The following is a 14,050-nucleotide window of genomic DNA, read 5'->3' on the forward strand; positions in this document are numbered from 1 at the left end:
AGATTTAGTTTGAGCATTGTTCGCGATAGAACAATAGGATTCAGTGGTTTATTTTTGGTACGTTGTTGCCCATCAATTCACACCGAACCTTTTTCTTAGTCTGTCTAAGATATTTAGAACGTTAAACGAGCGTCGACCAACAAACCTGCATTTTGGTTATGTAACCGGCATATAATTACAGATGGAAATAACGGCTGAAAGTCGTTCAAACATTTTCTGAGGGAAACATTTAGAAAACTATATTTTTTCTATGGACCATCTAGCTAGACTAGGTTAATACTCAAACGTAAAACACCTATAAAATTCTTTTAAAATAGATCATTTTTCCAAAAATGTTCTATACACTTTCTCTATAAAAATCTATAGACTACCTTTAGAGTAGATCATTTTTCTAAAAAATATTTTATAAACTAATTCTTTAAAAAATCTATATAATACCTTTAGTATCGACAATTTTTCTAAAAAATATTTTATAAACTTATACTATAGAAAATCTATAGAATACCCTTAGAATGGTTCATTTTTCTAAAAATATTATATAAAATAACTCTATAGAATACCTTAAGAATTTGTTATTTTTCGAAAAATATTATATAAAATAACTATAGAATAACTTTTAGAATAGCTAATTTTTCTAAAAATATTAAATAAAATAACTCTATAGAATACCTTTAGAATAGCTCATACTTCTAAAAGTACTCTATAGAATAACTCTGTAAAAAAACTGTACAAAACCTTTAGATAGTTGGAATCGCAAAATTCAACAGAAGTTTGTTCTTAAAATATCCCAGGTGCACAAAAGTGTTTGACTCCTCATACCCATTTCAGATGAGGCGTATAATAAAACATTATTTAGAACCTCCTATAGTAAACCACAGTTAGCTTTTTATACTGGAACTTCACGAGGTTTTATAGTCTTAGTCTCAAAAAGATTCATTATTATTTCACAATTTCAAGTTATATTTTTAAACTGACATTTATATTAAACTAAAAAGATGTATTATCAAAACGAAAAAAAACCTCATATAAAACTGACCATATATAGATCTAATTTTTAAATCTGGTCAAGTATGGCCCATAAAAATAAAAACCGCGCTCTCCCTCTGGCGGTGGTCCCATAAAAGACCATCGTGACGTCATTTTGTCGTGATTTCTTTTTATAAGCCATTTATAACATGTTAGTCTCAGAGTTTTTCTAACTGGTCATAAATTTCTTCGCAAGACGTTCTCCTCCTAAAAAATGAGAGGTACTTTTTAGCTATATATAATAAAAGCTGCCCATACAGTTCTTCGGTGTCAGTTAAGCCTTGTACGTTAGGCTTAGTGAGAAGCAAATGAAAATTTATGCTTCATTGCTAGAATTTTTTCTTGCTGGGCATTAGAGTACAGGTATATTTTTTCTCAAGTTTTATATATATTTTTTTGATATAAATTGAGAAGAGTCTCAGCGGAAAAGCAATGAATCTCGGAACAATTTTTCGATCATTTTATAGCTTTTTTACACCCAAACATATCGGTGCAAAAACGGGGTAAAAAGGGTTCGGCTTATCTGCCAAGCACAGGCGCGCGACAGGGCTGCGTATATCAAAGGGGCTCCACTCCAACATTTTTCCATCATAATAGGAACTTCATATCCAAAGAAGGAATTTTTAAGAAACTTAAAAATTCCCCGAGAAAAAAAAGACTATTCTCAGGTTCCAATAAATCAAGCTAAAATACTCCATTATCTGACTTTAAAAATACTTCCTGGCATTTATAAAGTACTGTTTAACACTTTGACGTAAGATTTGCCGGTTTTGGTAATTTAAATAAATGACTCGTGATTTTTGGAAATATTTTACATAAAATAAAATTCGTAGCTTTCGTTTGAATTTTTCAAATATAATCGGGGTTTGACATAATTTCTAAATTTAATTGAAAACTATTTCGTGTTATCAAAATTAACATTTGAATTTTTTCAATATAATCCGGGTATTACAGAAATCCAAAAAGCTTCAAAAAATATTATCAAAAGTAACATTAGCACGTGCAAGTGGGACAGTGACAATATAGCAATTCGAAGAATGATAGTTTCAAATTTTGATTAATTAGGATATGATAGGAATTTGAAACACTTAAAAATGAAATCGCGTTATTAAAAATAAGATAATGACATAAGTGTGAAAAAGACAGTTTAAAGAATTTTTAAAAAAAGATCAGGGTATGACAGGAATTCCAAAACTTTAAACGGAAAATATTCTTTTTTGTCAAAAGTAATAATAATACCGCAAGTGTGACATCGACAAACCCTTTGTCACTCAATTAATTTAATTTTGGTGTTGCGCCTAGTTTAATTTCTGAAAGAGGCAAAATTAGGGGCTTTATTATGTTACTTGTAGTATTGTACATAGCCCCTTATTTTGCATTGTTCATAATCTAAACTATGTAGAATACCATAAGTAACATAACATTCCTCCTAATTTTGCATCTTTCATAATCTAAACTATGTAGAATATCATAAGTAACATAATATCCCTCCTAATTTGGCATCTTTCAGAATTGAAACCATTTAAAATACCGTAAGTAACTTAACATCCCTTCTAATTTGGCAATTTTCAGTATTTAAAAAATTTAAACCATTTAAAATACCATAAGTAACTTAACATCCATCCTAATTTGGCAATTTTCACAATTTAAACTATGTAGAATACCATAAGTAACATAACATAACTTCTAATTTTATTTTGAATTTTGCAGAACTTAAACCTCATTATGTTACTTATGGTATTCTACATATTTTAATTTCTAAAATAAGCTTATTTAGGAGTTAAGTTCTTAAAGAGGCAAAATTAGAAACGTGGTTATGTTACTTTTGGTATTGTTTATGTGTGGTATCGGCCCATCTCTTCGACGTTATCGGCTTCGGTCAAATAGGCGAATCGCGATGGCATTAACTTAAAATCATCATTAGATTAGATTTCCCGCAGCGCTGATTTGCATATTAGAACGTCAGCCACATCCCGAAGATATTACAGCGGTTTCAGGGTTTCGACAGCAAACTTAAACGCCGATTTTAACATTAGAAGAGGCTAAGCCCGCGGCTATGAAACGTCTAGGGATAACGTCTAAGAACAATAATTTGTACTTTGGCAGAATGACTCTCCTTGTGCATTTTAGTTTAATTTAAAACCGGTGGGAGCCAAAAATCTTTTCAACGTAGTCATTCTGTAATAAATACAATCATAATAATATATTATAATACAGGGAAAATTCAGGGAATTTAAGAATTTGTATAAAGTCAAGGAATTCAATTTGATCTTGTCACTTTTTGAAGGTAAATTTACTCTAGATTTATAACAAATTCTATGATTATCATTTATTTCCTTGAAAGTTTGGTAAATTTTTTCAACATTGCAATAACCCTTTTACTGAAATATAAGTCCAATCAAATCATTTAAATTTATTAATTTCTGATGCAAGTAAAATATAAAATAAAACTTTTAGCCCTAAAAAGTCATGGAAAATCTCTTTAAATGGTCAGGAAATACCGAGAATAGTCGGGGAATTTGAATCTGAAAATTTTGTGGCAACCCTGTAATATATAAATAAATATATAAATTATATTATACAGGGCACCACAGGGCAGGATGTCCACAGCAAAACGATCCAGAGTTAATAATTGGAAAGCTATTATTCCTAGTAATTTGATATTTTTATATCGTATAGCTCTCGCATGGGGTCATTAGATGAAACCAAACACCAATGACCTTGAACCATGTCCTCAAGGTCATTCAAAAACTATCTCGGGAACCGTTGGGTTTAGAGACTCCATTCCAATTAGATAGGTGTGCGCTGTCGATAAATATGGACAAGTTACTCTCTGAACCGATGTAAATTAGCCAATAGGAAGCCAAGAACATGGACAATAATAAATTCAGGCAAACAGGTCGCCTCAAGGAGCTCGGTGCCTAGTGTTCGTACGGGGACCCCGACCCCGACCCCGACTGTCGCAAACTAAGTCGGGGTTTTCCATTTTTCGGGGTTATGTTATTGTAGTGTAATTTTAAATTTTCGCGCCAACGCACCCCGCTAAAATCCTAAAAATATATAAAATATATAGATTCCTTTTCTCCCTTTTTTCGTGGGCGACAATAGAATGATCCGAATGACCTTCGGCTGATGCCGCTGAAGTAGTTCTCGCTCGACGCTTAACTCCGACTTGAGTAGCTTTTTTAAATTTTAGTTTCACTTTCATAATTTCCGTTGTTTCGGGCTCTCTCAGTCTCAGCTAAGGAGTTACAACGTTTGTAAATAACTTGTGAATTTATGAAACAACTTACTTAAACAATTGCCTAAGCTATAGACCTCTAGGCTCAGTAAAATTGGGTTATTTTTATAATTTTTCTATTCATAATAAACTCAAAGAATTTTCCATCCCCGACCCCGACCCCGACCCCGACCTGTTTTTCGCGGGGTTAGACCCACCCCGACCCCGACCCCGACCCCGACTTTATTTTGTCCCTGTACGAACACTATCGGTGCCTCGACGTAATGTAAGGAAACTTAACCTCCCCATTGAGGTGAAAACCGCGATTATAAGCGTAAACCGCGGGGTTCATACAGAAAATGAAGCCCGTAGAATTTCGTAGATTAGCTAGCTACTCTGCACCAATTGCCTATTAAGCCGCAAGCCAATTCAACTAATTGTTTGTGCAAATAGGACCCATTTGTAGGCTTTCAAGACGAATTTTTACCTTGAAAGGAATTTTACATTAAGAAAATTTTCGCAATATGCAAATTTAAAATTGAACCATTAACTTTAATGGAAAAGTTTAAATACATACTAACCGCGAAGAGCTATTAAAATAATTTAATCGCTTGTAATTTTGCCAAACCGTAAGACGAAATATAGATCAAAGTAAACCATAAGTAACATAGGCGTAAGTGTGACACATCCTATTCTCCCAACGCTAGGTTATTTTTTACTATTATAACCGTAAGTAACTTAGGCGTAAGTGTGACACCTCCTATTCTCCCAACGCTAGGTTATTTTTTTACTATTATAACCATAAGTAACTTAGGCGTAAGTGTGACACATCCTTTTCTCCCAACGCTAGTTTTATTTCTAGTAAAACTATAATAATAAAGGGGTAAGTGTTCCACCTACTATTCTTCCAACGCTAGTTTTGTTTCTAGTAAAACCATAAGAAACAAAGGCATAAGTGTGACACGTCGAGTTTTCTTAGCGCTAGGCTTTTTACTAATAATCTGTTTCTCCAGTAACCGTATGAAACATCACGTGAGCTAAATATTGAATACTTTTAGATAGATGTTACTGAGAAATTTCCGGTAGGGCATTTTTTACCCACTAGATGGGGTGGTTAATCGTCTCTTATTAAACGCACCGCATGAATCAAACAGAAACTTAAATAAACAAGTTTTTCAAAAGGCAAAATATAGTCCGGCGCTTAAGTCCCCATTTAAATTCGTCAAACCGAGCATAGCGAGAAAACGCCATAATAATATTGTTATATTAATTTTTAAAAGAAAACTTATTTTTTAATTTTAATTACGATTTTAAATTTAACCAACAGTCCCACTAGATAGATGGCGTCATATTATAATAATAATCAACGAAAACCCTCTACACCCTGACCGTCAGTCTGAATATATATAAGCTTTCCGATATACACGTTTGGCTGTGAATTCAACTATGAAAACCATAAACAAGGCTTATGCAGACCTGGAAATATCCACGGAAAAACAAGGAAAAATCAAGGAAAACCTATAAAAATCAGTGAAAAATGCATGGGGAATCATTGAAAAATCTGGGAAATATCCTTGAGAGAACATGGGAAAATCTGGGAAATACCCGTGGGAAAACCAGGAAAAATCAGGGGAATATCCGTGGGAAAACATTGATATATGTAGAAAATATTCGTAGGAAAACCTGGAAAAATCTGGGAAATATACTTGACAGAACCTGGGAAAATCTGGGAAATACCCGTGGGAAAACCAGGAAAAATCAGGGGAATATCCGTGGGAAAACATTGATATATGTAGAAAATATTCGTAGGAAAACCTGGAAAAATCTGGGAAATATACTTGAGAGAACATGGGAAAATCTGGGAAATACCCGTGGGAAAACCAGGAAAAATCAGGGGAATATCCATGGGAAAACATTGATATATGTAGAAAATATTCGTAGGAAAACCTGGAAAAATCTGGGAAATATACTTGAGAAAACATGGTAAAATCTGGGAAATATCCTTGAGAGAACATGGGAAAATCTGGGAAATACCCGTGGGAAAACCAGGAAAAATCAGGGGAATATCCGTGGGAAAACATTGATATATGTAGAAAATATTCGTAGGAAAACCTGGAAAAATCTGGGAAATATACTTGAGAGAACCTGGGAAAATCTGGGAAATATACTTGAGAGAACCTGGGAAAATCTGGGAAATACCCGTGGGAAAACCAGGAAAAATCAGGGGAATATCCGTGGGAAAACATTGATATATGTAGAAAATATTCGTAGGAAAACCTGGAAAAATCTGGGAAATATACTTGAGAGAACATGGGAAAATCTGGGAAATACCCGTGGGAAAACCAGGAAAAATCAGGGGAATATCCATGGGAAAACATTGATATATGTAGAAAATATTCGTAGGAAAACCTGGAAAAATCTGGGAAATATACTTGAGAAAACATGGTAAAATCTGGGAAATACCCGTGAGAAAATCTGGAAAAATCACTGAAATATCCGTGGAAAAACCTGGAAAAACCCCGGAAATCGTCTATATGAACCCTGAAAAATTGATAAAACTTATCCCTTTATCAGAGTATAGTTCGGCCGTTATCCACAACGCTCCGGACATAAAAAAAAATAAAGAAAAATATCTAAAAATAAATGAGTGATTGTGCAATGAAGTTATTTTCCGGCTGCGCAGTTTCTTCAACTGGCAAAACAAAAGATTGAGACAAAAGGAGATACGCGGGGGGAAGGGAGGGGGAAGGGGTGGGATTTCCCAAACTGACAATTGAGAATTCTTTCCAATAATTCCTTGCGCGCGCCCGGGTTCATTGGGCCATCGCCGAAAAGACATTAGATTCCCCGAAGTAATAAATCATTTTTGAGAGATTCTTGAAAATGAAAACCATTTTCAGTCCATCTCCCCCCGCCGCCCATCGAAACACGCAGATACGATCCATTTTGTACGAACCCCCTTGATACCCCCACCCGCCCCAGATACCCCCCAAATAATGGAAAAAATCATATATTTAGAGCCCTTCTTCATCGAATGGGATGGAGAAAAAAACTAGGTTATCTTGGGGATTTATAAAAAATAAAGATCGTATTTTAAACATTGGGATAATTCTAGACGCCATATCACGCGGTGAGAGTGTAAAAACATTTTTCAAGATAATGTCTGCTTTTAAAAGTCCTTGATTTCAACGAAATTTGGAAGGTTTAATATTGTTTTATCGATATATATTTTTTAATTACCCTACTCATTTTTAATTTAAATGATTAACCGAAACTAGAAAGGTTTATTAATAACGTTTCTTTTTCAATTTATTCAAATAATTAACAGAAAATGGGAAAGTTTCTAATTAACATTGTTTTTTAGTTTATTCAAATAATTAACAGAAATTTGAAAAGTTGTTGTAAGTCAAATATTGAAACGTAGGCTGTGATTTGAGTTACGTTAAATTGACTTAATATCGGATTTGAATCAGTTTAACAAACAATTTTTGAAACATAATTGATATAAATTAAGTTATTTCAATGAAGGAATGAAATAATGAGAATAAATACTTTTGTTAATTAAAATACGAAACAAATCTGACCCAACTAAATTACGAAACAAATCTGCCCAAACTAAAATAATAAATAATGATTGTAATTAAGACTTCATTTAGTTTTAAATTATATAAGATTCTAAATGAAAATTAGGCTCTTAATTGTCATTAATTGCTTAAAAATCTATAAATTTAAAAAAATCTGATTAAATAAAAAAAATGCGATTAAATAAAAAAATTGTGATTAAATCAAAAATTGCGATTAAATAAAAAATTTTGATTAAATAAAAACAAATTCCTACATAATAAAAAAAATTACAAATGTATAAAAAAATTCCATCTTAATTCAAAAAAAATTACAAATGACTCTTAGTACTGAATAAACATGCTTAAAGGCCGACTACATAGTTATTCGGTTTACTCTGTCTTTCACTGGAAGCTGGCTCGCTGCAAGACACGTATGCTATGCAAGCAGCCGACTACCAGTGATAAACAGAGTAAACCGAATAAATATGTAGTCGGCCTTTAAGACGGGAACATAACACACTTACGCGAAACGTTTTTATTAACTTATGGTATTATTAGATTGAAATCCGCTCTTTTGTGTTTAGTTTCCGTTTTATTTTAGAAATTCTCGGCTCGTATGTAATTTTTACACTCGCCGTTTCTGATTACTCGGTAGAAATTTATAATGCTTACACAAGGAATTTTTATACTTCCGAAAGAGGTCGGAATTTGCATCGGATTTTGGTTAAATTTTTACCGCCTTTTTTCGTCGTAAAAGTTGAAACGCTGAGCTTTTTGGCGGATGATTCTCAGGTGATGGAAATTGGAGGAACTTTTCGCGCAGGTGTTTTTAGGGTAATCTCGGACCATTTTTGGGAGCGCTGGAACCTTAGACCAATAAAGGTGAAACCTTCCGTTGTTGGCCTCCTTGACCCGGAAACGAGGGGGGGGCGGTAGTACGACCCCCTCCCACTTTCAGAGTTGCCAGATGGTCGGTTTTACTGCCAAATTGGGTTATCTTTTAAAATTTAGATGTTTTCGAAAAGCAAAATTTTGATCTAAATATTTGTTATTATTAATAATTTTATATATATCATCATAAAATAATTAAATATATATCAAATATTACGTAAGATTATGAAATATATATCAAATATTATGTAAAATTATGAAATATATATCAAATATTACGTAAGATTATGAAATATATATAAAATATTATGTAAAATTATGAAATATATATCAAATATTACGTAAGATTATGAAATATATATAAAATATTATGTAAAATTATGAAATATATATCAAATATTATATAAGATTATGAAATATATATCAAATATTATGTAAAATTATGAAATATATATCAAATATTACGTAAGATTATGAAATATATATAAAATATTATGTAAAATTATGAAATATATATCAAATATTATGTAAGATTATGAAATATATATCAAATATTATGTAAAATTATGAAATATATATAAAATATTATGTAAAATTATGAAATATATATCAAATATGTAAAATTATGAAATATATATCAAATATTATGTAAAATTATGAAATATATATCAAATATGTAAAATTATGAAATATATATCAAATATTATGTAAAATTATGAAATATATATCAAATATTATGTAAAATTATGAAATATATATCAAATATTATGTAAAATTATGAAATATATATCAAATATTATGATTAATGAAATTAAGCCCATCAAATATTATGTAAGATTATGAAATATATATCAAATATTATGTAAAATTATGAAATATATATCAAATATTATGTAAAATTATGAAATATATATCAAATATGTAAAATTATGAAATATATATCAAATATTATGTAAAATTATGAAATATATATCAAATATGTAAAATTATGAAATATATATCAAATATTATGTAAAATTATGAAATATATATCAAATATTATGTAAAATTATGAAATATATATCAAATATTATGTAAAATTATGAAATATATATCAAATATTATGTAAAATTATGAAATATATATCAAATATTATGTAAAATTATGAAATATATATCAAATATTATGTAAAATTATGAAATATATATCAAATATTATGTAAAATTATGAAATATATATCAAATATTATGTAAGATTATGAAATATATATCAAATATTATGTAAAATTATGAAATTCGAGTTTCTACCCATATTCTTTAATATTAAACTAGATAAAATAAGCTGCTTCCTATAAAAAAAAGCAATTTTTATCCCCATTTGAGCCACCGGGGGTCAACCTGGAAACGCTGACCCTTTAGAGCAACAACCCCCCTTTATTGTATTTTTGACTGATGAAAAATCCAACTTATCGAACGCGAAATTTTGTAGGTCAGAAGGAATATTGAGGGTTTGCCTTTTCCAAACTCGGACCATCGCTCGTTTGCTTAATAGCTTATTGGAGGCCGTTTCAAATTCGACCCATTCTGCCCCCGAAAAGTTTTCTTTCGGGTTTTAATTATAGTTTTATTGATTCGTTGGTGTTGTGTGTTGGCCCATTTGAAATTTAAATTGCTTCGAAATTTAGACGCGCTTTACCATAAGTTACAACTTAATGGCCATAAGTATGGCGCAAAACGATAACGGACGCGAAATTGGAAATTATTTTCAAGTAAACTTGGCCTTTGTAATAGCAGAAGTACACGATATATTTGTTACGATAGAAATATTTATCTTCACATGAGCTGCATCTTTCCCTCGCAAGAGATATTTTCTATACTTTTCATAATAGTTAACTTTACGTTTCTATTTCATAATTTTTAATTCCCATTTCATATTGTTTACTCCGATTTAATAATTTTATACTCCAGTTTAATAATTTTATACTCCGATTTAATAATGTTAAATTCAGATTTAATAATTTTATACTCCGGTTTAATAATTTTATACTCCGGTTTCATAATTTTATATTCCGGTTTAATAATTTTATACTCCGGTTTAATAATTTTATACTCCGGTTTAATAATTTTATATTCCGATTTAATAATTTTATATAACGATTTAATAATTTTATATTCCGATTTAATAATTTTATATTCCGATTTAATAATTTTATATTGATTTAATAAATTTTATATTCCGATTTAATAATTTTATATTCCGATTTAATAATTTTATATTCCGATTTAATAATTTTATATTCCGATTTAATAATTTTATATTCAGATTTAATAATTTTAAATTTCGATTTAATCATTTTAAATTTCGATTTAATCATTTTAAATTTCGATTTAATCATTTTAAATTTCCATTTTATAATTCAATATTTTAACGAAAGTAAGAGTTAATATTACATTTGAAAGCGTTATAACTATTAATAAGTCTTGGCTGCTCTGTTAAAGGTTGGCAACGTTACCTGACAGTTCCAACGATTAGTAATAATATTGTAGTATAGTAATATTATAGTAATAATTGTCATATTTATATTTTTTATTTATAGTCATTGGCGAAACAGACTAGTAGTAATAAACTTAAAATAAACTTATGTCTATGGTACTTATGGTTTACTAATGAGGGCCCCATATTTCGCAATGCAGCTTTCGATAAATTACTAAATATATAACTAATTTTTATATCTCATTTTTGATAGTATTTAAACTTTAATAGAAAATATTTTTGTCCAATTTTAAATTTGCATAATGGAGAAAAATTTCATCCTAACACAAAATTTGAAGGATTTCGTGAAGATAAATTTCGATGTTTTATTTTTTATTTTTTTAGTAATTGGTTGTATACACCTGCTTTTGAGTCTTACCTTTTTCCACTAAAGCTTAAGCCTAACTATATTGAAATTAAACTTTAAAATTAATTATTTATTACAGTTTATAGACTAAATGTAAGACGATTGGTACTAATTTTATTTATATTTTTTAATTGTTTTTTTAAGTATTTTGGTGTTTATTTTATTTTATTTCACATTTAATTATTTATGGAAAGTCCCCTTATGTGTTTTTTTGAGGAACAATTTATTCGTCACTCGCCGTACCTAATGTTTAGAAAATCGTGAGCAATCCAATTATTTTTTTATCACGACGCAAAAAATAATTTGAAAACAATGGGCTCCAAAGGTCACGGATGCTCTCCAGAAAGTGCTGCCCTCTTTTTTGGTGTCTAAGGATTTTGGCTGACACCATAAGCCTTCTTTTTTTTAATATTTATAAGCAAAGGTGCTGCTCTCTACCGGTAATAGGGTCAAACATTACGTTTGGCGTTTTTGAGAAAGTAATATGGCGGATTGCAACAGCTGATTTCTCTCTGTGCAAATACTACTTTAATTTTGCACGAACTTAAGTTAGAGCTTATATAAGCCTAGTATTAGTGTGATGTTAATTAACCGATATGAAGAATAGGAGGCCTTTTAATTTTCCAAAACCTTATGTAAGTTGTTGCGTTTATCTTAGGCCTAATCTGTCGTGTACTATTTTTATACTATTTAAATTTTAAGATAATTTATAAATAGCCTTATTTTACTATTAATTGTTAGTTTAATTGCTTCAGTTTGAGTTTGATACAATTATTTGAATGCGAAAGTAGATATGGTGGTGCCTATTTTACCACTGAAATGTAAAATAAAAATTAATTATTTCCTAAATAGGAATTTTTAGATTCTTATTACTCAGCCTTTGCCATTTTTAGCCTATGCCAATTGTCAATAAATGTCACCAACATTTTGTATTTAATATTTGTTTGTGTAATGCACTGTTAGTAACGTGAGAAAATAACTTTTTTATTTCTTTATTTAGATGCATCATCCGATTCAAATGAAACCAGCTGATAGTGAGAACCGAAATGGTGAGTCCCTGTGTTTGGTATTTTTACGCTTTTTGTTGTAAGACACTAGGCCAAAATTATTCGCTCGCTTTGGGACGAAAAGAGTACACCTTTTAGCCCAAACTACCAACTTCTTCCATAGTATAACAGCCAAACTGTATTTTGAAGCTGCTCGCTATTTCCTAAAAAATTACTCCAAAACTAGCGAATAGTTTTCGCCTTATGTGACAGTATTTAGTGTACTATTATATCATCAGTAACTTCTTGTGTGCATAAGTGTTTTAAAGTATGTGACTGGCAATGGAGACCAAATTGTTGGTGTTCATTCAGTTTCGGGTTGTTTTAAATTCTATAGTCTTGTACTAATTGTTTAAGAGAAAGCGTGGTATGATATTTTCGGATATTTTATAAAATAGGTGCTTCAATCTGAATTTGTTATAGTTAAGAGGCTACATAGGGTAATATTTTTAAAGCCCTGCTAAACTTTTTAAATTTAAATATCATCCAAGTAATTGGTATTGAAATCTAAGAAAATTTAAAATTTAATAAATACTTAGTAATTTTTACTATTGGTATATCTTAAAATTATGTTGCGGGTGAATATATGGAGCTATGTTAGGGTATAAAAGAAGGTAAATAAGCCTGCTACACCTCATAATGTAAAGGTATTGCCTCATGCATAAACGTTATTTTGAAATCGGTGAATAATGTAGATATTTTTTTTCTTTAAGAGCTAGTAAATATTGGATTTAAAGCATTTTAAAAATTATTATTTTTAAAATTTATTTTTAATTTGTCCCTGAATAGTTAATAATAGCAGGGTATATAAACATTCCTTGCAGTGAAGTTCCCCAGGGTTGTCACACGTCAGGGAATTTTAAGAATTTGTAAAAATTCAGGAAAAGTCCAGGAATTCAATGTTATCTTGAAACTTTTTTAAGTTAATTTTACTCTAGATATATGACAAATTCTATGATTATCATTTATTTCATCAAAAGTGGCATGGAAGGTCTTGCCACCACCCTCCTACGCTTTGTAAACCGGCCACCCGTTTAAGGCATTAAAAGTCGCTAGATGACTTGGGCCTAAGGTGGTGCCAAGGGTATTAACGTAGCTGATTTATTATTCTTATTATTACCTGGAATTCCTGGAAAAGTCGGAATTTGAGTATGAAAAAAAACTGTGGCAACCCTGATTATTATATTTTTTAAAAACATATATAGAATCTTTATGAAGCAATTAAATTAAGACTAATAATTAAATAAATTAATTATATTAATAATTTTAATATATTACTATCATTATCACCATTATTTACCAGTTGTTTGCGACATAGTTTACTTAAACCCATTTGCTGAAATGTAATGTAGAAAAGATAACTTGGAGCTATAACTATTTTATTGTAGGATTTGGATACTTGCAGAGGGCCTCCTTTGAAATTGAT

At 30.3% G+C, this 14,050-nt stretch overlaps 1 protein-coding gene across 14 annotated transcripts in view; it reads left to right on the forward strand.

Moving 5' to 3' along the window:
* Positions 1-14,050, forward strand: part of LOC149958979 (CUGBP Elav-like family member 1) — a 570,682-nt gene that overhangs the window by 416,228 nt on the left and 140,404 nt on the right. For 13 of the 14 annotated variants that reach the window (XM_090166351.1, XM_090166352.1, XM_090166353.1 and 10 more), the window contains one exon: positions 12,579-12,627. In XM_090166351.1, coding sequence (XP_090022477.1) covers positions 12,579-12,627 — 49 coding nt within the window. Of the gene's footprint in view, positions 1-12,127; positions 12,214-12,578; positions 12,628-14,050 lie in introns of those variants that run through there. The other variant, XM_090166356.1, reaches the window with a different exon arrangement.

Source organism: Leiobunum rupestre, chromosome 2 (genome assembly GCF_980474605.1).
Source record: "Leiobunum rupestre chromosome 2, qqLeiRupe1.1.hap1, whole genome shotgun sequence".
Taxonomy (NCBI): domain Eukaryota; kingdom Metazoa; phylum Arthropoda; class Arachnida; order Opiliones; family Sclerosomatidae; genus Leiobunum; species Leiobunum rupestre.